Raw genomic sequence first — 25,191 nt, 5'->3', positions numbered from 1 at the left:
TTCTTTGACAAATCAAGTGACTTCTGTGTCACTGTCTGTAAAATGGGGGTGATATCTATCTACCTCACGGGTGTTAGTGAGTTAATATTGTCATGGTGTTTCTCCTAGGTGCCACACAGAAACCAGACAAACCAGGAGAGGGCAGGGTCTCTAGTCACACTGTTTATTTGCATGTAGATTGCAGCCCTTCATGAGTCTGTCTTGCCCAGTTTTTGTTCAAAGTGAAAATACGTGAAGTATTAAATTAGGTATTATCCACCTAGTAACTACAGATGTATTATATTGGTGCTGTACCTGGTGGCTGCTGCCAGCCTGTCATAGCATGGTGCAAGGAGAGCAGATTGAGCCAAGCACAAAAAGAGGTCATCTAAAGGCTCAGAAAAGATTAATCTAATCGGAGGAAAAGCAATTTTCTGCCTTTGCATCTCAAGTTTCACTGCCTCCCTGGTTAATTTTGACAGTGTAACATGTTCCTGAAAGAGAGGGTTTGATTCAGAGATCTTGAAAAGCTCACGTGGCTTCGTCTGCATCAAGGCCACCTCTGCCTCTGGTCTCTGTTTATTTCTCCTTTATTTAATTTAAAAAGAAAAAGAAAAATCCCTTCATTTTACAGCTTTATTTTCTTCTGAATTTCCTGATGTGGCATGGTCCTCACAGGCAGTGCTTCAAGACTGGGATTTTGTTAGTTTTCCATCGAAGAGGCTGGGCTTCAACATTTGAATTACCCTTTAAAATATTGGTACACGCTTTGAAATAAACAGTTGGTTCTCTGCAATGAAAATAGCAATAGTCCCAGTTTTAAAGTGGGTTTCTGCTATAGATCTTGTGCTTAAACCATACAGGAAAATAATGCTGCCAAAGAGTCACTAAAGAGACAGCCAGGGTTAGGCTAGCATCATTAAGGGCATCAGCAACTGAGCACTACCTCTGAGCTGCTGTACACCCAGACTGCTCCCTTCTGAGTTAAAGGTGTGTATTGCAAACATTAAACTCTCCTATTACACATTCTTAAACCTCTGTAGCAACTTCAACCCAAAGTGTAAATGGTTCTACCTCATATTCTGATTCCATCTGGTTTCAGTTGCCTTGTTAATAAGCCCTCGTGGGGAGGAGAGGTGCTTCTCCATTCTGTTAGTGATCTGATCATGTTTATCCTTGTAGTTATCCAGCTCCACAGCTCTCTTACTGATTCTACCTTATACTTTTATTTTCGTGGTGTTTGTAGTCGAGAAACAGCCAGAAGAGGAGGAGTCGCAGCTGCCCATTTCCACTCAAAATGGATCTCCCCGGCTGAATCGGGTAGAGGTCACAAGCAGACAGTCCCCAGAGGCCTATGATGTCCTGCTACAGCGGAAAGAGAATGAAGGATTTGGCTTTGTCATCCTCACCTCAAAAAACAAACCTCCTCCTGGCGGTAAGGGCTGACTCCTGTGTGTTGGTGCCACCTGCTCCACAGATGCCTGACTGGGGGAGATTAATCGGTTTAACGCATAGTTCCTCCTGCCAAAGCTGAAAGCAGTTATTGCCAATGGCATTCAGGGCTGGGGACTCCTGGGAGATTCTTCTTTCATAGGATGTGTTTGTTTTCCATGTCCAACCACCTTCTGTGCTGTGATCTGTTGTTTCACTCGTCATGCTGTTCACAACTTCAGTGGCTAAAGGCTAAGTCTGTCTTGCTCACAAAAGGGAATATGATTTCTCTCCTTTGTACATTTTGTAGAAAGTTTTGCGTGTGCAACAACTGAAGTGCGGGTGGCAAATCACTCCTTACCAGTACAAGGGCAGGGGAAAAAAGAGAGAAACGTATCCTGGTGATTTGATGACTTTAAGAATGTGTAAGGTGGTATATTGGTATATCAGTGTATTCCATTATCCTGGAACATCTTTGCAACATCTCACATAAGAACGGCCATTGTGGGTCAGATCAGTGGTCCATCTAGCCCAGTATCCTGTCTTCCTGCCAGGCCAGATGCTTCAGAGGGAATGAACAGAACAGGGAATCATCAAGTGATTCCAGCCCTGTCATTGAGTCCCAGCTTCTGGCAATCAGAGGTTTGGAGCATGGGGTTGAGTCCCTGCCCATCCTGGCTAATAGCCATTGATGGACCTATCCTCCATGAACTTATCTAGCTCTTTTGTGAACCCTGTTATAGTCCTCACACAACATGTAGTTCACAACATCCTCTGGCAAGGAATTCCACAGGTTGACTGTCCGTTGTGTGAAGAAAGACTTCCTTTTGTTCGTTTTAAACCTTCTGCCTATTAATTTCATTTGGTGACCCCTAGTTCTTGTCTTATGAGAAGGTGTAAATAACACGTCCTTATCTACTGTCTCCACACCCGTCATGTTTCTGTGGACCTCTGTCATTTCCCGCTTTAGTCGTCTTTTTTTTCTAAACAGAACAATCCCAGTTTTTTTAATCTCTGCTGTGATGGAAGCTGTTCCATGCCCCTCGTCATTTCTGTTGCCCTTTTCTGTACTTTTTCCAATTCTAATTGTCTTTCTTTGAGATGAAGTGACCAGAGCTGAATGCAGTATTCAAGGTCTGGGTGAATCAGGGATTTACATAGTGACATTGTGATATTTTCTGTCATATTTTCTATTCCTTTTCTAATGGTTCCTCACGTTTGTTTAGCTTTTTTGACAGCCGCTGCCCACTGGGCAGCCATTTGCAGAAAACTGTCCACGATTCCCATCGTTTTGTATGTATAGTTGGGATTATGTTTACCAATGTGCATTACTTTGCACTAGGGCTGTCAAGCGATTAAAAAAATTAATCACGATTAGTCATGCTCTTAATAATAGAATACCATTTATTTAAATATTTTTGGATGTTTTCTACATGCTCAAATATATATATTCTGTGTTGTAATTGAAATCAATAGTGTACAATGCTCACTTCATGTTTATTTTTTATTACAAATCTTTGCACTGTAAAAACAAAAGAAACCGTATTTTTCATTTCACCTAATACAAATACTATAGTGTAATCTCTTTATCATGAAAGCTAAATTTACAAATCTAGAATTATGTAAAAAAACCCTGCATTCAAAAATAAAACAATGTAAAACTGTAGAGCCTACAAATCCACTTAATCCTACTTCTTGTTCAGCCAATAACTCGGACAAACACATTTTTTTACATTTGCAGGAGATAATGCTGCCCTCTTCTTGTTTACAGAGTCACCTGAAAGTGAGAATAGGCGTTTGCATGGCATTGTTGTAGCTGGATGCGCTAAAGATTCGTATGTCCCTTCATGCTTCAACCACCATTCCAGAAGACATGTGTCCATGCTGACAGATTCTGCTCGATAACGATCCAAAGCAGTACGGAACAACGCATGTTCATTTTCATCATCTCAGTCAGATGTCACCAACAGAAGATTGATTTTCTTTTTTGGTGGTTCAGGTTCTGGAGTTTCTGCGTCAGAGTGTTGCTCTTTTAAGACTTCTGAAAGCATGCTGCACACCTCATCCCTCTCAGATTTTGGAAGGCACTTCAGATTCTTAAACCTTGAGTTGAGTGCTGTAGCTGTCTGTAGAAATCTGATATTGGAACCTTCTTTGTGTTTTGTCAAATCTGCTGTGAAAGTGTTCTTAAATCAAACAGCATCCGAGACTACCATAACACAAAATATATGGCAGAATGCAGGTAAAACCATGGAGCAGGAGACGTACTATTCTCCTCCAAGGAGTTCAGTCACAAATTTAATTAATGCTTTTTTAAACAAGCATCATCAGTACGGACACGTCCTCTGGAATGGTGGTCAAAGCATGAAGAGACACATCAATGTTTAGCATTTCTGGCATGTAAATACCTTGCAGTGCTGGCTACAAAAGTGCCCTGCGAACACCTGTTCTCACTTTCAGGTGACATTGTAAATAAGGAGCGGGCAGCATTATTTCCCATAAATGTAAACAGGCTTGTTTCTCTTAGTGATTGGCTGAACGAGAAGTAGGACTGAGTGGATTTGTAGGCTCTAAAGTTGTACATTGGTTGTTTTTGAGTGCAGTTATGTAACCAAAAAAATCTACTTTTGTAAGTTGCATTTTCACAATAAGGAGATTGCACTACAGTACTTGTATGAGGTGAATTGAAAGATACTATTTCTTAGTCATTTTTACAGTGCAAATATTTGTAATCAAAGTATTATAAAGTAAGCACTGTACACTTCGTATTCTGTGTTGTAATTAAAATCAATATATTTGAAAATGTAGAAAAACATCTAAAATATTTAATAAATTTCAATTGGTATTTTGTTTAACAGTGTGATTAAAACTGTGATTAATCAAGATTAAATTTTTAATTGCAATTAATTTTTTTGAGTTAATTGTATGAGTTAACTGCGATTAATCGACAGCCCTGCTTTGCACTTATCAAAACTGAAGTTCATCTGCCATTTTGTTGCCCAGTCATTCAGTTTAATGATATCCCTTTGTAACTCTTCACAGTCTGCTTTGGATTTAACAATCTTGAGTAATTTTATATCATCTTCAAATTTGACCACCTTACTGCTCACCTCCTTTTCCAGATAATTTATTAATGACTTAAAATGAACCCACTGGGATATTTTACACAAGATAATTCATCAGTAGTTGTAACTCTACAATCCTCTGATGCTTTCCTCTTCTCAGATAACTCTTACATAAATTATATTAAAAATGTAGGCCTTAAAAATGGGAGAAGAAATTAAAGACAATACAATTAAATCTTTAAATGGAGGTTAAAAATTGAGAGGCATCAGTGTCTGTTCCTTTATAGCAGGTAACAAGTGTTTGCTAGCTCATTAATTACAAGCCTGAATGGTAAATTAAGGTCAGGTTTCTGATGACTTTCAGAAAGTGTTTTGAGATTTGCTGTCATAGTTTGAAATGCCAAATGATAATCTTAAGTACATAATTCTGCACCCCTCTCTCTCCATTCACCATCCGTTCCCTTTCAGTGAAGCATGCTTGGGAGAAATAGCAATAAAGAAGTTAGGAAGAGGACAGAGACCTTCTCCCTCCCCTGGACTTTGGGTGCACATAAGGGATTTCAGGTGAAATTTCAGTTGTGACAGGAAGAGCATCAGTGAAAGGGATGGCTGGAACCAGTGAAGATCTTTGGTGACAGTCTAAGGTAGAAATGTGAGCACTGCAAGTTATGTCCTGTATGTGCGGGGTTTTATGGGCAGCTGGTCCAAGAGCCATTGTGAGAGACTTTAAGGATCCATGCAGAGGGGAACCATCTTTGCTACACCTTCAGGGAACCAGGTAAATTTAAAGGCAGCTCTGGTTGCATGGGAAAGCAGCACACTGACAGATGGGCTTTGATTTAGCATGAAGTTCCTCTGGGACCAATGTATTGTAGCTCAGGCAACACAATGAGCTGAGGTTTCTGTTTGCTCCCTACTGGTGCATTGGCCTCACGTGAGCTGTTGAGTGCAATTTGCTGTATTGACTTACAGATCAACAACCACCAACCTACAATTTTCCATTAGCATCACTCCAGATCTTGCTAGTTGGTAGAGCCTGTGGAAGCTGCTGGGAAGCAGAGATACTGGCTGATCTCTGCCAAAGAGAAGCCTGAAGAAAAGTATTGTATTTCTGAGAAAAGGATGCTCATATTTTGCTACCAGGGGAACGTTCCTCTGCCCGATGGACGCTTTTTAGTTCTGCTCCCTCCTATACCCAACCCATTGCTTGGTCCGTTCTGGGGAAAGTGACCAATATGAATGAGCCCCTTAAAAATACTCTCCCTCTCTCTTACTTTTTGCTTCCCCTTCTCTTTCCCAGTCCCATTGCTCTGGCCCCTAAAGGAATGTATTAAGAAGAGTGGCAGTGAGGTGAGCAGCCTGGATAAGCTGATCTGGAGAGCTAGTTAAAACTTACGATATGGAAAACACTGGGGGTTACGGATGCAGATCTATCTTGAAGCCCAGAAATGCAGAAGTAGGAAAAACCTTTGTCCAGAACCTTTACTTCTCTGGCTCACTTTTGCATTCTGTCTGACTACACCCAGCACCACTGTCATGAGCCACATTCTAAAGTGAATATGCAGTCTGAATGTTTTATTTTTCTTCCCTAGTGTACTTAGGTATTGCAGGGTATTTGTACTTGTATCACAGGGTCAAAAAACAATTTGTGCGCTTAGATTTACCATTGCTGCATCAAACTGATTCCTTGTATCTATTCCTCCCTCCAAAGGATGCTTCAGTACTTCTAAGCAAACAAGCAGGAAAGAAACCAGTCTCTTGCATATGGCAGAACAAAGTGCCTCAGAGAATCCTGATGCATAAGATTTTATTCATTCTGTGCATATGTGATCTGCTTCCTTTAAAGGGTTTCATTTAGGCATAATAATAGCTCTCATGTGCCAGTGGAAGGCTCTTAGTGGCTTTGCCTGGTTAATATTTTTCCTTCACTCTGCTGGCTATGCATGCTGTGTAGGTTTTTTTTTTTTTTTGTTCCAGTGGATCTGTCATAGTTGGCTTGTTTATGCATAAAACTGTCTGGCAAGCTGTAATGAAGGGAAAATGACAGTGGAGATGGAAGTTTCTTAGGACAGTGTGCAGCATAAAGCTGTTTGCAGACCTTTCACTTTGCACACTCTATATGACAGCAGAGAGATACCTGGGAATTGGAAATGGAACTCGCCAATCCCCATGTATCCCAGACTGGAACTCCATACCGTGGCACTGCCTGGTCCCATGTGTAATTCCTGAAAGAGGCACATTGGTCATTCCTAACGAGATTGACCCCATGGCTAAGAGGAGGATAAGTCGGGCCAAGACTCCAGCGGCGTCTGAACAGTACAAATGCTCCTTGGTACCAGTGGGCTGGTAGGGTTCCCACAGTCACCCTTAGGAGCCTGTGAAGTTTCGCCCTTTCCCACTCACCTGCTCTTTTCTGTTTTCATAGTGACCCTCTTCCCTACTCTGCCAGTGATACCAGCTTCTGCAACCTATTAATCCATGCCTTCTTGATGCCTAGCTCCTATGGATCTACTAATCGAAGGCGTTATATAAGAACTGGTATTCCACGCTGAATACACTGTGTGTTCCATAGAAATGCATACTCCTTTCACAATTTAACTTCCACTTTTTATTTGCTATAACATTATATTAGCCATATTAATTTTATTATATATTATACATTCTAATGTATTTATGGATGGACTACCTTTCTTGAGATGCTCTGTAGGGCCACTGCCTTCTCCTCATTCACATCCCTCTAAAATACCCTCTTTCATGGCAGTGTTTGTTTGCAAGACACTAACTGGCTAAGTGTGGCTCTTTCATGAGTACTTGGGGAATTCTCTATCTAATTTTTTTTAACATTGATATTAAAACACCTGGTCAGTTGCCTAATACCTTATGTTGTTACCTCCCTTCTTTCCCTTATGTCTGAGGGCCTTTTAGATGATAAGGGACCATATCTTCTCTCCTGTTTGCACAGCACCTTGCGCATTGTGAAGAATCTAAAAAACACATTCCAGTAATGCTCAAATATCCTGTGTATAGATTGACATCCTGCTAAGCACATCTGACGTAGCTCAAATAAGCCACAAAGCTAATATATTTATTTTGTTTAATTCATTGGCTCAAGTAAAATTTGTTTTAGATGGAAAAACTTGTTATAATTCAAATTTTAACAGTACATGACCCCTTATGACCTATTCTGTTTTAGTATAAAAACTGTACCCTGTACAAACCACAGACGGACGAATCAATGAGTGTGGAATCATTAACTGTTGGTTGCCTATTGATAGCCAGGCAGTGGTGGAAGTTGCTACTGGCAGTGGTGCCACCTTGAGGAGGTTATCACAGAGCCACATGGCCTATAATTTCACACCTGCTGTAAATTGAAGGAGGCATGGTAGAAAATTTATCTTGATAACCTGTGTTTCATAATGGCAAACTTTAAGATTGGTTTAAGGGAGAGTATGCATAAGTAATGTTCTGTTTCCTGTAATCTGCCAGATTGGTGCACCAAGTAACAGCGTTGGAAGTGGAACCAAGGATGCTTTACAGCTTTCTCTCCATTTTATCTAGTTACAGGTTTAGCCACACAGAGCAAATCAGAGGACATAGTCTTTTCCCATTCCTCTGCATGTTTCTCTGCTTACATGAATCCCTATTTGTCTTGCACATCAACGTAGCAGGGTTGATTTATTGTCATTCGCTCCAATAGTGCCTCCTTCCATGCATGCAATGGAGAGAAAAAACTGTGAAATTATGATGCCCTTTTTTGCTAACGCTCTTGATTTTAGCTTGCTCTGATTTAAGGGTAATGAACCTTGGCTGCCAACAAAATGAAACACCTCTACAAGATCCACTTCTTAGTACTCAACCTGCATGGCTCAGACAGCCAGTATTGCAGGGTGTGTGGAATTCTCTATACCAACCCCACATGCTGCCTGTTGTTAGCCAGATTCAAATGTGCAGGTCAGAGTGACAATAAACAGCTAGTTCCTCTCAAGTTATAAGCACTCCATGGTAGAACCACTCTGATTTATTTGAGATTATTAACAGCAATTGTTTACATTTGTAGTGCTTCATATAAATGAACAGGAATAGCAGCTGCCTATTAACAAGTACAATGTATGCTGAAAATGCTGACATGCCTCTTCTTGGTTCTCTAGTGATTCCCCACAAGATCGGGCGTGTTATTGAAGGGAGCCCAGCTGATCAGTGTGGGAAGCTGAAAGTGGGAGACCGTATCTCAGCTGTGAATGGGCAGTCAATCATAGAGCTCTCCCATGACAGTATAGTGCAGCTGATTAAAGATGCAGGCCACATGGTTACCCTGACTGTCATTGCTGAGGAAGGTAAGAAAAATGCCTGCTTATTTCTGCCCAGTGCGGATACTAATGGTGGGACAGCCTGCAAGATGGGGTGTCCTGCCACATGATCACCAACTATTTCTATAATAAAATAGATACAAAGCCCCAGAGTCTGGTTTTATATCTTCTTAAGTTAACAAGCTGAAAAGGAGGTGGTATAAAGACGTCAGAGGTTTTAGGAAAATAATCTACCTAGTGAGTGACTGATTGTGAAGCTCATTTCATTTGCTTGATGGAAGTTGGGCACAAGTGAAGAGGGGTGGGGGAGGGGAGACAGATACAGAGATGGTTTTATTGAAAAGACAAGATTCAGGCATTTGAGAATCAGTGCTGTGGTATGTAGACTTCTCCATAGAAATCAGAGAGAGAGAGACTGTTCCTGACAGGAAATATTCCCCATCCAGCTCTATAACTTCTTAGCATGAAAAAGATCTGATCCTTCAAGTTTTAGAAGGGGGAAGAAATTACTGCACTCTGGGATGTCAGTGAAAAGTAGAGTTGAATTTTCTGACTTTACTTGGCATCCTAGAGCTCTGCAGCAGGAATTCCCGTCAGGAGAGCCTGGTAAGGTAAGTTCCTAGGGTGATATTGCCTGTGCACGTCCACAGAGGCATTGCCAATAGCATGGGGCAGCTCTGCCTCAGGGGCCCTGTTGCCAAACAGAAGTCAAGCACCCTAAGGCCTAGCGAATATCCAGTTCTTAGACATCCTGCCCTGCTGGGCATTTTCAGTGTTTTCCTTTTACTCTGTGAAAATGCCCAGATTTTGCCTGATGCTGCATTTCCGGGACATAATGGAAACATTTTGTGGCCCTTAGTTCTTCTCAAGATACATTTGGAGAAAACTCGCATCCTGATCGCTGTTTTTTCTGCAAAGCCTTTCAGGTTGCTAGCAAATTCAGCGCACAAAACAGTGAAATCCTCTAAGCAGCAAAATTAATATTTGTGATGCCAAAGTCCCACTTTCAGAAATGGCATTTTCTAATGAAAGCTCCCATGCAACTCTGCTCTCAATATAATATTTGTTCCCTACACAAACAGTTCATTATAAATGTGTAAAATCCAATCGTTTGAAGAGAGAGCTTTTTTCCAGCCCTGCTTACCAGTGCATTTTTCTGAATTGCTGCTTGTAGGTTTAATTAAAGTTGCTATAATTATTTTGCAAGTAAGATGGGTTTCTCCACTCTTAAATAATAAATACTTAAAGCTAGCATGTGGATAAAGCCAACAAATGATTCCCTCTCATTTCATGTTCATTGCAAATATTTAACATGGTATCTTGGCCTTTCATATAGAATATCAAAGACTTAATTTACCTGCTTATTAATGCTTGAAACAGAGAGGCTCTTTTTATTTATAAAATCCATTCTATTTCAATGAAGTTTTCATGGTTATCAGATCTAATTCATTTCAGGTCACAGGGATACAGCTCAAAGCAATCACCCTGCCTTTAATGCAGTTGAAATTTAAGTTGAGGGTCCGCTAAGTCCATTTCTATCTAGTTTTTAATCAGCCTTGTCTCTGAGATAAATAGCCTCTGTCATTAATATCTGAATGTAATACCCCTTCTCACACACCCTGTAGAAACCCTGATCTTAGCTTTTCTCCATTCCTAAATCATATGGGATTTGCAGATAAAATTCAGAGATAAAACATGGACCTGAGTGAGAATCAGTGTTGGGGAAAAAAATGTCAGTAACCGATTATAAAACCAGCCCAAAGTGACCAATAGGAGAAGCCATGTGGCTTGAAGATTTATGTAATGTTTGGAGGAACTACAGAAATCCATGTTGCTCATGAACTAGAGTAAATTACTGCTTCTAAAATAATCACTGGTTTAAGTTTGGGGAATGTAGTTCAGCTAATGGCACAGCTGCAGTGAGCACCAAGTTCCAGATCACAAAATAATAGGCAGGCACTATCCTCCTTAGAGCAGTCAGACCCTGGGGAAAGTCAGTGCAGACATTAGATCATGCAGATATCTCAATCAGTTACACACTCTGGGAAGCAGGTTGGGCTTTATAGGGTTGGATGCCTGGCTTCTGCTGCCACTAGTTAGTTGCATTGTGAATGACACTGAGGGGAGAGAGAAATACCCATTTAGGCAGAAGCTATTCAGCACCATAGTGCTCAAGCCCTGACTGACTTTGCTGTTACAATGTGTCTTCTGTGCTGACCTCTTAGACTGGCAGTGAAAATGCTACAATGCAACTCTGATCCCTCCGCTACTCCCCTCCAGCTTTCACAAATGTGTGTTCTTTACTTTTCATTCTTTGTCCCAATTGTCACTCTAATTCTAGAATAAGTGAATTCTGCTCCATGCTCCAGAAGACATTTTATAACAGCCCCTAGTCATGTACTAACCAAAAACATGGGAGAGCAGGATGAGTGGAGGAGCCGAGAATTCATGCAGACAGATGGCCTTTTTCTTACCTGTGCTTATTAACTAAAACTTTGAATGTATGCCAGGAATAAATGTTGACGTTTGTCTTGGGAGGGAAGAAAACCTCTTCCAGGCATGTCCTAGCAATAAGGCCAGACAGCCCTGTGATGAACTCTGCAGGTTCTGGTATAGCTGAGAAATGCTGCAATCTAATTTAATAATCTGTACTGAGAAGCAGTAATGTGCTTTCCTTTACTTCTAGGTGCATAATTACTTGTGTTTTTCAATTATTACCCAGAAATGCATTTACCTAACACACTCCTAGCAACAGTGGGCTGGAATGCCTGTGACACTTTACATTATAAGCCCTTATTTTCAGGGTTTGCCACTGAACTATAAATGCTCATTCCAAGCTAAAACTTGCCCTTTAGGGTTTCTAAGTGCATTTTGGTGGAATATGGTTTGCTCTGCTTTTTGAGTGGCAGTCACTTTCTATTTCAAAATATGGTGAGGTTTTGAGAGAGTCATTTGATCAGACACGTACAGTAAATGTGTTCTCTGTGTCAGGACAGGTTCGCTTTGTGAAGGCTACTAAGAGGGATTTTGTTAAAATGTCATTATAGGTAAATTGCCTGTTAAGGCTCTTTGGAGAGAGGGAGAACATTCCGATTATTCCAGTTGTGATTAAAATATCTCCTTTAATACAGTTTCAGGAACCATTTGTAACCTTTCCCTGAGAGTTTACCTGTGATAGATCTTCTCCACGATGGATTAGCAGATGTGACTCTCAGTAACGCCTCCAAGAGCCCTGCTGGGTTGGGCTCAAAACCTGTTCACAATGGAGCTGGAGTAGGGGTGGGGGGGCATCAAGATGATCTTTCTGATTATTTGTTAAATCATTATCAAATACTTTTTGGGGGAGAGGGACAATCCGCCCTGTGGATTTGTCTAGTTCTGACACTGCTCCTGCCTTTACTAGGTTACAGACAATCAAAATCTTAATTTGTGCTGTCATTCCTAGAATAAAGTAGTTTAGCTTAGCAGAAATTCCTCCATGGGGAGGATGAACTTCACCAAATACCCTGATTTATGGAACTGAATCTAGAAATCTCCATGGCTCCGCTTCAGCGCAGGAGCAACCGGTCATGCAGCACAGACCCGCCCAGTAGCTTATCCTAAGGAAAACTGAAAAGGAGTACTTGTGGCACCTTAGAGACTAACAAATTTATTAGAGCATAAGCTTTCGTGAGCTACAGCTCACTTCATTGGATGCCTGAAATTCTGTTTCTCCTGAAATTTTAAATTAAAACCCCTGCATTCTCACTCTGGGCACCTGACAGCAAGAGCTGCTGTTTACCTAGAAGAGTAAGAAATGCTCAGAACAGCAATTAGCTCTCTTGTGCTGTTTACTCTCCTCATACCGCACAGTGTGTTTTTAGAGGTCTGCTGTAATTCTGTTTTGTTTGACGTTTTTAGAACACCGTGGCCCCCCTTCAGGAACCAACTCTGCCAAACAAAGTCCAGCCCCACAGCACAGACCTATGGGAACAACACAAGCCAACTCTGCAACAGCAGACAGGTACGATGCCTTTGTTTTCAGACAGATGGGAACCAAAAGTGAACAAAGATTGAGCCTGGCTGGTGTGATAGCACCAGCCTAAGTCATCCTTGGGTGAATCCGTGCACAGAAGTGAAGGGAGGAGGGGCAGCCAACTGTGGGTCACGTTCCCCATATCCTGCAGCAAGCCCTCATCTAGGTGCATGGGAGCATCATCCAGGGCATTGCCCTTGACTGTGTCTAAAAGGCACAAATGCTCCATCGTTCTGGGTACCTAACAAGGACTTTAAATTGTGAGGAATTGTTGCCTCAGTAATTCCTTTATCAGCCTGGCCCTTATAATCTCATGTAACTGTTAGTGTTCATGCTGTGTGCTGTCTTTGGCATATGTTGTGGGGAACTGTAATTGATACACAGACTATGCTCGCTCAGAGCTGAAAACTATCCCTGTTGTGTTACAGAAGAGGGTATCTGCTGAAGGGCTTGAGGAGAAATTGGAAATGTCATTCTTGTATGGCTAGGCTGTTCAGTGACCTGATAAATCAGGAGGTAGATATCTAAGACCAGCTCTGATAAGCGATGATACTCCATCCCTTCAGCACTTTTCTCAGACCAAGGGGTGATTACTTATAAGTGGAAATCACCCAATAAAACCCCAATCAATAAATGGTTCACAAGATCCTGGGAGATCCTGTCAATGGGGAAAATGTTTACAGGGATACTCTGTTTCACAGCCAATGTATCAGTTACATAGCACAATGAAGAGATGGACATACTGTGTTTTTCACCTATTTTCTCCATATTAGCATTACCATTATTACATAATAATTCAGCAGTACCCTACTATTGCAGGTAGCTGTTTGGATGATCTTTTCTTACCTGCTTCAATTAAAACGAACATTTAAAAATTACAAGTTTTCTTGATGCTGTCACTGCACAGTTTAAAGCCATTCATAGCAGTTATGTGGTCTTTTTCTGGATGGTGCACACTGTTTTGCTTTTTTTTAATCATTGTGATGATGGCAGAGAGTCTGGGATTAAATCCTCAAGTGATTCATTTCCTGGATTTTGTATGTTTGTTACATTACTCAGAAGTACCTGATCATGTTTTGTCCGGGTATGAACTGGGGAGACTTCATTCTTAGGATAAACAAAGCATTATATACTGTTGAAACTGTCTCACTTGTGAGGGAAGTAAGGGAAGAGAGAAGGGTTCCCTCCAAATGAGAACAGAAGGTAAGACTGAACTGCTATTTTGGTACTCTTTATAATCCTTGGGTTCACAGAAGACCCTAGTGTCAGATGTCCTTAACTCGGGAATGAAATAGCTGATGCAACTCCTTGTGCCAACCAACAGACTGATGATTGATGATCGTCTGTTGATGTGCTGCAGTAGGTTAAGGTTATAAATTACAGACGATGAAGAAACAACTATTAAATACCTTTTTAATTGTATAAGCTTTGCATAGGAAAACCATATTGTTGTACAACTGATGTTTCTTGCTGGTCCATCCAGTAGTAACTATTAGCAAGTCGTTGTTGCAGATTAATTCAGTTTCCATGTAAATGTGACCTGAGTAACTTAACCTTTCCTTCCACCAATTTTCAGGGGAGTCACAGAAGATGAAGCTGGAAGAGAACTTTCCAACAGTTACAGGCTTCCCTGGCCTGAGCACAAGCACTTGCCCCAGCCTGATGGCGGTGTTCTCTCCATTGTAGGCAGCCGTCATTCTCAGGTAGACACCTATCCTGAGGAGCCAAGAGTCTCGCAAGATCCTGGTGGTACTGAGGCCCTAAAATTCAACTCCCTTGTATGCTAATAGTATAGGGCAGGGGTAGGCAACCTATGGCATGTGTGCCGAAGGCGGCACGCGAGCTGATTTCCAGTGGCATTTACACTGCCCGGGTCCCGGCCACCGGTCCGGGGAGCTCTGCATTTTAATTTAATTTTAAATGAAGCTTCTTAAACATTTTAAAACCCTTATTTACTTTACATACAACAATAGTTTAGTTATATATTATAGACTTATAGAAAGAGACCTTCTAAAAATGTTAAAATGTATTACTGGCACGGGAAACCTTAAATTAGACAGAAATTAAATTAAATGAAGACTCCGCACCCTACTTCTGAAAAGCTGCCGACCCCTGGTGTAGGGTAACCTTTCCCTTAGGAGATACGGTGTTGAGATATTCTTTATGAATGTCAAACAGTACGGAGGATGTTCTGCTAATACTTAGTATTTTAATGTTGTTATAAACTTAGTCTAGTTTAATATTGCTGATCATTGTAGTTATAAAAGAAACAACAAACCTTTGAAACGGAACTACTGTAACATCTTGGGAACATTCTATATGGAAAAACAATTCATACATATTTAAGAATCTTAGAATTAAACTGCTCTGCAGATTTTGGTTGGGTATAACTCGGAGGTGGGCAAACTACGGCCCATGGGACCGTCTTGCCCGGCCCCTGAGTTCCTGGCCTGGGAGGCTCGCCCCGGCCCCTCCCCTGCTGTTTCCGCTCCTCCGCAGCCACATGGGCAGCGGGGCTGCGAGTTCCTGCTGCTCTGAGCAGCATAGTAAGGCGGCAGTGGCAGCACGCACATGGCAGTGTGGGGGTTGGGTAGGGAGTCCCGGGAGGCAGTCAGGAGACAGGGAGCAGGGGGTGGTTGGATGGGGCAGAGGTTCTGGGGCGGTCAGGGGTTGGGGAACAGAGAGAGTTGGATGGGGGTGGGATCCCGGGGGGGGCAGTTTGGGGTGGGGGTAGTCTTGGGACAAGAAGCAGGGGGGGTTGGATGGGTCGGGGGTTCCTACGGGGACAGTCAGTGGGTGGGAAGGGGGAGGGGGCCAGGCTGTTTGGGGGGCACAGCCTTCACTACCTCGCCCTCCATACAGTTTCGCACCCCAGTGTGGCCCTCGAGCCAAAAAGTTTGCCCACCCCTGGTATAACTCCACCTCATACAAAATCATATGATGTGAGTTTGTGATGAATTAGATTCAATTGCATGTTACACTTAATTACGACAACATCCCTTCATAGCTGTGTATTAAAACCTGTCTAGTGTGTGAAACTGAAGGGATTTCTCTGGTTTTATAAAATACCTTTCCTGAAAATGTAGGAAACTCTAACAAAAGTTAAAATTCCTCAGTCCACAATTGTTTATCTTGTTTCTTATGCAGAGTCTTGGCTGTTCTCCAGTAGAACTGGAACGAGGCCCTCGCGGTTTTGGATTCAGTCTTCGCGGAGGAAAGGAGTACAACATGGGCTTATTCATCCTTCGACTTGCTGAGGATGGGCCTGCCATCAAGGACGGAAGAATTCACGTGAGTGTCAGAGATCACTGATGAATTCAAATACGTTGGGCTCCTCAGGATGTTAATTACCCAGTCAAAGAATTTGCTTCCCTGTAAGTGGTTAATGTCTCACTGCACACACACAACAGTTATTTACACTGCTCCAGTCTGAGTTGTATTTGCAGAGATGTAGCAAACTGTGTTGATAGTTTTAATGTTTCAGGAAGTAAAAATCCCAGCAGCATGTTAGGGGGAAAGAAACCTGCTCTCTCTGCAGCACTGCCTCTCCCAAAGAAAGCTGGACGCCATCTACCCTAAAGACATAGTAACAGATGTTTCCGACAATGAATTCTTCTCTATAGACAGTAGTTGGCCAGAATGAGTGATTTTTGGAAGCCCAGACTGAAAATAGCACAATGAAATGCAAGTCTGTTGGAAGGTTCCCAGAGTCCAGGTAAATGTGGGTTTGTGAGAGCACCCAACCTTTGTGTTTATGCTGAGCTTTCATTGTTCAGCATAGAATTTTAAAATGTTTCCAAACCAAGTGCCTTCCCTACCAACGTATCCTAATGTTAATTCTTGTGTGTCATGTCTAAGAATCCCACTGTTCAAATATTGTCCCCTAAACAAACCAAATATATGCAAAGGGAGAAGGCAGTGTCACAGCAGTGGGAGACTGTAGCGGGGCAGTCACCCTGCTCTGGCCCTGAAAGGGTTAAAAGCCAGCCTTGGAGAGGGCTGGGGCTGAGAACCAATAAGAAGAGGCTGATTGGGAAGGCAGCCACAGCTGGGGCCACGCCCCAATCAAGCCACAGCTGGCCTGAGAAGAGCTGTGAGCCAGGAGCAGAGGCAGTCTCTCTCTAGCTCTTGAGAGAGGAGGTCCTGGCTGCCTGGGAGAGACAGAGCATTGCTGGGGAGGCTCCAGCCTGGCAACTCCCCAGGCTGAAGGCCTTGATAGAGGCCTGTGCAGGTACAGGGGCTGGGAGGAGCAGCCCAGGGTTTGGCAGAGGCAGCTGGTCCAACCTCCTTGCCAGTGATGAGTGGTTTACAGACTGCAGTCTGCCCCAGTGAGCGGGGCCTAGATAACTGGCAGTAGCCACTGAGGCAAGGTGGGGATAGAGGGTTGGGGGTTCCCCTGGGAGGGGAGACCCAGAGTGTGGGGGCACTGCCAGGGGGGTAGCATCCCACGGTAAAGGGCACCGGGATCTGGGAGGGACACGGGGCCAGCGGCAGGCAAGACACTGGTGTGCAGAGGGCGCTCCGAAGGCTGGAAAGAGCTAATTCCCAGGACAACCAGCAGGAGGCACTGCACCAATGAGTCTCGTCTCGCTACAGAGACCAAATACAGTTCGGTAATTACTGTCCATAAAATGACTGTACTGGCTGAAGCATGGAACTGAGAATCAGAGACTCTTCTAGTTCTGATTCCATTCCTGCTAGTGACGTGTGGTATGGCCCTTCACAGATTATTACACAAGTCACTTCACCTTCTCTGTCAGTTTATAGTCTGCAAAGTGAAGGTAATCAACTACTTTTGAGGGCTGATGTCAGGCTTAATTGGGTGCAAAATTCAAAGAGTTAAGTTTCTTTGTGCTAATTCTTAGCATTTACAGTCATTAGTTTTTCTTATGCTTGGGAGATTGCTTGAATCTTATAGTGCTGCTTCTGTTTCCTCTTGTACTGCTCTTTCAAGTGGGGTTATGCTAAGCTCCAGAGCTTTGCGTTCAAGTCACCAGCATGTGAAGACTTCCCAGCTGCAAATCTTGGACTTTCATTGGAGACATTTCACAGCAATAAACAGAATCAAATGTATACAATTCCCTGAACTCTTGCTGGGTACAGCTTTATAAACTCCCAATCTATGGGGGACACACAATATAACGCTTTGGGCTCTATTGTCAAAAATGACATCAGCACACTTATCTGCTTTCTCCTGTGGATCATCTGTGCCAAAGAATGGGTGGGCTGTAGGGTAAATTTGACTGTGGGGTATTCATAATAAAACAAATTTCAAATATTCATCTTCACACTGGAACTCACCTTTCTTTCATTATACTTCTGTGTGACATCTGCATTTCTCCAAAGATCTGGTAGGCCAGGCCAGACATTGCGTAATAAGATCTCTTCCTCCTCTCACCAGAGAGAGGAAAACAAACCTGTGGTGTCCTCCCTGTTCCTCTTCCCAAGGCACTTTACCTAGCTGATCACATCCAGGTCTTTCCTATCTCCCTGCAGGTGCTGATCACCTTCTGGTCAGCTAAACTAGGGGATTCATGGTTAGTGGTTTCAGCAGGGCTCCTCTTCCACTATAGCAGTCTGTATGGAGCAGCCCACTGTTATCTGCTTCCTGCCCCTGCTAGAGGCAGGTATTGTTCCATTTCAGAGCTCCATGCTGACTGAGTGAGGGTGCAGTCTTGGCTAGGCTGTTTCCCAGAGGACCTCCGTGAATTAGCTGGGTGCCTGCACTGTATGGGAGAGGCATATTCAGCTGTATTTAAAATACCGTTTCCATGCTTGAAGCAGTAAGTTTCACACCTGAACTACAGCACCCTGAAAAATGAGTTCATAATGGGACAGCCGCATCTCCTGTGCCCTGGCAGCGGGTATGTGCCCCCACCAGCCCTTGAAAGGGAAAACGCTGGTGAATTTGCTTTCCATGCCCACTGGGCTGATCCTGCATATACACGGATAAAACTGGGAGCCATCTATCGTCATAGAGCAGCTCCATCAGTGGCAGCAGCAGCGGAAGCACTAGAATAGGCAAACAGCGGAGTCCTATCTGTGCCAGTGCTTCCCTTGTTGCTACTGCCACTGGAGCCATACCCCGCTGGGAATCTTGAGTCCTGAGGGCCAGCAAGGCTGAAGAGGTGTGTCATTATCATACTCCATGTATTGGAAAATATTTGCAACCATCTCCTTCATGGTACCTGACTCTTGCAAGAACCACTTCTCATAGTTTCTGTTGCAGAGGTCAGAGGGATGAATAGTTGTAATGCTCAGAACAAAACATAAGGAGTGATGTCAATGACAACTGAGGGGGAACAGGTTCTGGAAACAGGAGGTACCTCTAAATTCTTCCTGGCCAGGACAGAACGTTTCCGTGCCTAGATAAGCTTGTACACTAGTCTGTGCTCTCCAGTCTTTCCCAATTCAACCACTGAAATGGAACTAGGCCTTTCCCACCCCAATTTAAGTAGTATTTTTGGAGGGAGCTTTTCCGATACTGACACAAAGGAGCTCTAATAACCCAGTTTGCAGCTGGTTTGAACACTAGATGGTAAAACAGCACCTCGGCCCTGTGTTTTTCCAAATGGCTGTATGTCGTCGTCATTCATTCATTATTGTATTAGCGCTCCATGATCATAGGCTTCTATGTGGGACTATCACCACCTTCAGTAACATTTTATGTAACTGATCTAAGTAAGATGCATGCTCTTTAAAATGCAACTTTTATGCAGTAGTGACACCTAATGGAAAATCAGTTTAATTGCAAGATGGACCTCATGATCTTTCGTGGGTTAGAACCCAAATGCTTTGATATTCTGACATAGAATCATAGAATATCAGGGTTGGAAGGGACCTCAGGAGATCATCTAGTCCATTATCTGATACGTTTGTAAATTTGCATCGAAGTCCTTAAAGCTGATATCTCACTAGTCAGGAATGAGCTGCTATTGTCATACAGTGATCTCTCTCTCTCAGAATAATAAATCCTTTCCTTTATGGGCAACCCTCTCAGGTATATTAATATAAGGGTGTTCGGTTGTATTTTTAGAGTAATTACCACACACATGATTTTAAACATCTTCATGGTGCAAGTCTTTGTAACAGAGCATCAACAAATTACTTTTATGGCATGAAGATGTACTCAAGAACATGGATGTATTAAACATATCAAATGGAATATTCATTTCAAGTAACCTGAGCCCTTTCAGGGAAGCCAGCTTGGCAGAAGAAGATTTATTTTTAAAGAAGGCATCTTTATTTACATGAAGAATTCACTTAACAGCCCGATGGCTGAATTACATTAATTGTGTATGTTAGTGGCTGTAGGAGAGTGGGTTTCAGAGAATGGAAGGGACTAGGGAAAAGAAAAGCTTGACTTGAGATATGGCTTTTCCTATATTGAATAAGAATCCAGTTGCAGTAGCTGTGCTTCATGAAGTTTAACCTGGCTGGTATTGTCTTTTCAGGTTGGTGACCAGATTGTTGAAATCAATGGTGAACCCACCCAAGGTATCACTCATACACGAGCCATCGAGCTGATTCAAGCAGGAGGAAATAAAGTTGTTCTTCTTCTGAGACCAGGGACTGGCTTGATACCAGATCATGGTAAGTTAGAGGTTGTGCCAATTTGTCTGGAGGGGACCAGGGGAAGGTGGTAAAAAGAAATGTGTGTTGACTAATGTCTAAAGAGGTTGGATGCTGTTGTGTATGCACTAAAGCTATTTAGCAATATCCTTCCGTTTCTGCTGACTTTCAAGCTGCTTGTTTTCATACAAGCACAAATAATGTGACCGGAAAAAAAAATCTGTTGCCACTGAAAAAACTGAAAGACACCATGAAATGTAATATTATTGCAAGTATTCTTTAGGCCATGTTTTTTCTGATGATCCCATCCATCTCCAACTTGCTTTCTGTGCTTCTCTACACATATAATTAAAGACATAATTTGGTTTTACATTTGAATAAAATCTCATATGGTATAGGGCTTGTGTCAAGATTCACAACCAAGATTATTATTTTTGTGGTGCTTTAGTTTCTCTTATGAACTTAAACTATAAAACGTTAAATTTTTCAAAAACAAAATTTCTGAAAGAGTGAAAGTTTTGCTCTCAGAATAGAAAATTTTAATTGTGACGCTTGTTTTTTTGCACATAAGGCAGCAAAGTACAAATCCCTAAGCAAATTGCTTGGGCAGAAATGCCTGCAAGAGCTTTGACTGAGTTCCACTGCAGGGCATGCTCCAAAATCAAAGCTATTTGCGGCTGTCACAGTATTTCAAAGCAGAGCGTGTTGAGAGCAAGAGAATTTATTCCTCCCCGTGCCAATTCTATCCTTTTAACCCTTCGCAGCTGCTGTCAGGCTTTTGACAGGAAGTATTTAAATCATGTAAGGATCCTTCTTGTAGCGTAACAGCTCTGTAGTAAAATTGGAATGGTTAGATAGAGAGCCACTTTCCCTCTGTAAAAGCCCACGACTTTCATAAACAAATTAAAATCTGACACCTTGAACCTTCAAGCATAGTGTAGCCTATGCAAGTTTGTAGCATTCTATTATATGTAGGCAGGAACTGACCTCCACTTAGAGATGAAATTGCCTAAAAATGTTTCTTCCTATATTTTTCCCTTCTCCTCACTGAGCTAGAAAATAACTTTAAAACATCATGGTCCTAAAATACACTGCCTGGTTCCATCAGAGCAAATAGTGCAAAGTATCTCTGAACTACAGGAGGACTTATTGTCTTGTTTTTATCCTTTGTGTTAGATCCCCTCAATTGGCTTCTATTGAGATCACATGTATCTCCTACTGAGTTAGCCCTTATGCTAGTAAGGCTTGGTTAATTAGTATTTTGAAAACTTAAAACAGATCTCTTGAGATACTGCTGAATTTTTAGGCTAGGCTACACTCTAAGAGTGTAGTAAACCTTAGTATGCCTTGTGTCTCCCCTAAAAATAAATATTAAACACATCTGTGCCTATAAAAAAAGAAAAGAGCCACTCAGTGAATTCCAGCTCTCTATTGCCAGTAGGTATTTAAGTGTACAATAACCACCTTAAGATCTGTTTGCTTTTTCGTGCAGTTATAAGTATTTGGCACAGAAGTGTGCTGCCTTTCATAACAATAGCAGCTGTCAGTAATGTTCCACAGCTCCCTCCCTCACAGAGATCTGCCAGGCCTAAGTGCAGCAATTTGGGGGGTGGCTCTTCCATACTATCGCTATGTTGTCTCTTGTGTTCTGCATTTGAATCGTACACTTCTAGTGAAATCTTTTGCTTCCTGTGATTTTTGGTATATAGTTCTGGGCTTTTTCTCTTCCTCATTCAGGTCTGGCTCCTTCCAGTTTGTGCTCCTACATGAAACCTGAACAACATTAAGGCTTTCAGTGCTTTTCTTGGTCTTTCCTTAAAGACTTGGTAAATCTGCATGTCTTGTGATTCACCTCTTTTTTTTCTTTTTAAAGTACAATGCTATAAATAGTAACTTCACCTTCTCCCTGTTTTCAGTATTCTTTTGGCATCAATTGCAACAGTGTAGGATAGGGATTTTTAATTCTGCTGCGTGAGGCCTATAGCTATGCTGAACCTCACAAGCCCTTACCAGCCTCAGCAAAGATCTTGCCAGCATTCTTAGCCTGTATTTTTCCCCAAAAAGTTGTTTTCTATGAGCTAAAAATTTAAGTTACAGCTGAGTGAGGAAATCTCCTTTGTTTAGTGTGTTATAGAATATGTATGTTTGTTGTTTTTGTTTCTGAAGTGTTTAGATCACATTGTGGAAGTTCATTACATTTAGATATTTTAGATAGATGTTCGTGTGAATATTGGTTAAGTGATTTTTTTGTCTCACCATTCTGCTGCTTCACTTCCAGGTGATCAAGATAGTTTTAATCTATCATCCTCAAATATAATATATGATGAACAGCCACCATTACCCACCTCTGCAGTATGTGATTTACCAGTATTGGAAGAATCTTTAGCAAATGTTCATATATCTGAGAAACTGGAAGAAGCTAAAAACACTGTGCCTGAAAAGAAAAGCACTTTAACTGAAAACCAGTCTAAGCTGACACATCTGTCTTCTACCCAGGAGCATATGAAGAGATGGGACCAGCCTATCAGTTTAGATTTAGTAACTGATGACAACATTAGGAGAGAGAGAGCGGAGAGTCCAAAACAACTGGGCACATCTGGAGAATTGCAGCAAGCAGGGCTCCACAGTCCAAGAAGAAGCGACACACAAAACACACACAGCACTCTCTCAGACCAGTCTGAGCAACCCAGGAGAGGTGAGAATACACACACACAAATCAATTTAAAAGAAACTTCCAGAAGAAACAGAGGCAGATCTGCCAGTCCCCAAAAGCATCCCAAAAAAGAAGAAGAAAGTGGGGACAAATCAGACAAGTTACTAGACTCTCAAGATAAAACAGCTGGTGGTGGTGGGGTTGAAACTATTGAGTGGTTCAAAGATGGAAACGAAAAATCAGGAGTAACACAGCAAGACACAAAGCAGAACATTGCTGGAAAGAATAAGTGGGCTCAAGAGAGAAAAAACCCAAGAGCAGATGAAAAGACTCTTCCATTAAATAAGGCCAATGAGCCTAATAAAAGAGTAGATGAAGATGAAAAAGCCAATGCTGGAGATCCAAGTTCTAGCAACTTCAAAACTGCAAGTCTTTCTGCTGTTTCACAGCTTTCCAAGGAAAAAAAAGGTAGGCTCCAAACACAAGATCCAGTTATTCTGAACAAAGACCACACAGAAAAAGACTTGGAGCCAACTGATGAAACCAAAGATGATGGAATTTCAAAACCTGAATGCAGCTCTCCAGTTAAGAAAGCACCAATAACTCCTGGACCTTGGAAGGTACCAAGTGCAAGTAAAGTCACAAAAGCAACAGGTGTCACTGAAAAACGGGTTTGACTGAAACATTTTTAGAACATGTTTTAATCAGGTTTCTAATATGGTCAATTAAAGAATCTTTTTTCCACAAAGTTGTTATTTTTCAGAAACTACTCCAGGGGCTGGAAAGTACAATTGATTTGTTCTTAAATTAACTAAGCTGCATGAAGGACCTTTTGGATTGCTTATAAGCAACTCTTCCATAAGCTGCTGTCCCCTCATCCTTTGAAGGCAGTGTCCTGCTGCTCTCTCAACATTGCACTGCTAAAGCTTTCTCGGATAGTATTGTGAGTTTCTGAACAAACTTTCTTAATGCCTGTATTGCCAATGTGATCATGACTCACTTCTTGTGCCAAGTTATCTACTGTAGCCAATCAATTTAATCCTCCTTGTAGGTTTTCCCCAGACTCAGCAAACCCAAGATTGTGTTTGAAAATAGCTATTTTCTCAAAGGCATGTCGCATGTTTGTATAGGGGACTAATTAGAGTTCTCACAACTTCAGTAAGAAGGTGAGTGTGCTGGTTCTATCAACTCTAGGGCAGCAAATGAGCCACTGATGCTGCCCCCCTGGATTTTTTTTCTTAAAGTTCTTAATAGCCAATTATTTAGAGAGAGAACTGCATTTTGGTGTGATCTATGGGGTTAGGTTTTGCTTTCTAGTAGCAAAACAATGTTTTAATTTGCTTAATTCATTTAAGGTAATTATAATAACTATCTGCAAAACATGTATTACAAACATCATTCTGAAGACTAAGTGGTGAAATCCTGGCCCTGTTAAGTTACTGGTAAAAACACCCATTGGCTTCTGGTAAAATCATGGCCCCACTGGTCAGTTCTTTGGAAATAAGGAATGGATGTGGTGCTATGCTTTCAACCTCCCTCTGGTACTGTATGTCAAAGCACCACATACTTTGTTTTAAAAACACTTGTAAGTGTCCCATCTTTACCTATAAAACTAAAAATTGATATGTAAAAGCAGTATTTGAAACAGAAAATCCTGCTGTTACAAACTCAGACAGAACCAACCACCACCAACAGCTTCTTAAAAAAAGTCCCTCTTACCTGTGCCTACTATTAGAAATCTCCTGTTGTGTGTAATTGCTTTTAGTTCAATGAGAAATAGTTGACATACAGGGTACACGAGACTTAATATCTATTGTTTGAGCTTCAATATGTATTTAAATAACTGAGGAATGTTAAGATATTTTTATATCAGTTAACTGTAGGATTAGCAGTCTACAGAAATTTCATGGTTTTGATTTACTTGATAGCATTAATGAATTTGATTTCCTGACCTGTGCTAAGTTTTCAATGACTGCAAATTAAAAAAAAAAACCCACAGTAAAAGGGGGCTGGGCCAGTTCACAAAAGCAGAGAAGATCGATAAGTCAAGATCAGTTGCTGTACCCTTGACTTGCTCATTAAAAATATAACTGAACAGCTGCTAAGTTGATTAGCCTCCCAGAGCTTAAAAAAAAAAATCAGTTTTGACTGGAAGCTAGAAACTCTTGA

At 41.8% G+C, this 25,191-nt stretch overlaps 1 protein-coding gene across 5 annotated transcripts in view; it reads left to right on the top strand.

The window, feature by feature from the left end:
- Window positions 1-25,002, top strand: part of MAGI3 (membrane associated guanylate kinase, WW and PDZ domain containing 3) — a 198,248-nt gene extending 173,246 nt beyond the window's left edge. For 3 of the 5 annotated variants that reach the window (XM_043500625.1, XM_038379478.2, XM_043500623.1), the window contains 7 exons: window positions 1,226-1,414; window positions 8,624-8,809; window positions 12,683-12,785; window positions 14,374-14,500; window positions 15,945-16,088; window positions 20,252-20,390; window positions 22,648-25,002. In XM_043500625.1, the coding sequence (XP_043356560.1) occupies window positions 1,226-1,414; window positions 8,624-8,809; window positions 12,683-12,785; window positions 14,374-14,500; window positions 15,945-16,088; window positions 20,252-20,390; window positions 22,648-23,699 (1,940 nt within the window). In that variant the 3' untranslated portion in view covers window positions 23,700-25,002. Of the gene's footprint in view, window positions 1-1,225; window positions 1,415-8,623; window positions 8,810-12,682; window positions 12,786-14,373; window positions 14,501-15,944; window positions 16,089-20,251; window positions 20,391-22,106; window positions 22,196-22,647 lie in introns of all 5 variants that reach the window. The other 2 variants (XM_038379479.2, XM_043500626.1) reach the window with 1 other exon arrangement.
- Window positions 25,003-25,191: the final 189 nt, after the last annotated feature.

The sequence above is a fragment of the Dermochelys coriacea genome, chromosome 21, assembly GCF_009764565.3.
Source record: "Dermochelys coriacea isolate rDerCor1 chromosome 21, rDerCor1.pri.v4, whole genome shotgun sequence".
Lineage (NCBI taxonomy): Eukaryota > Metazoa > Chordata > Testudines > Dermochelyidae > Dermochelys > Dermochelys coriacea.
This window is presented reverse-complemented; position numbering and strand designations above follow the sequence as displayed.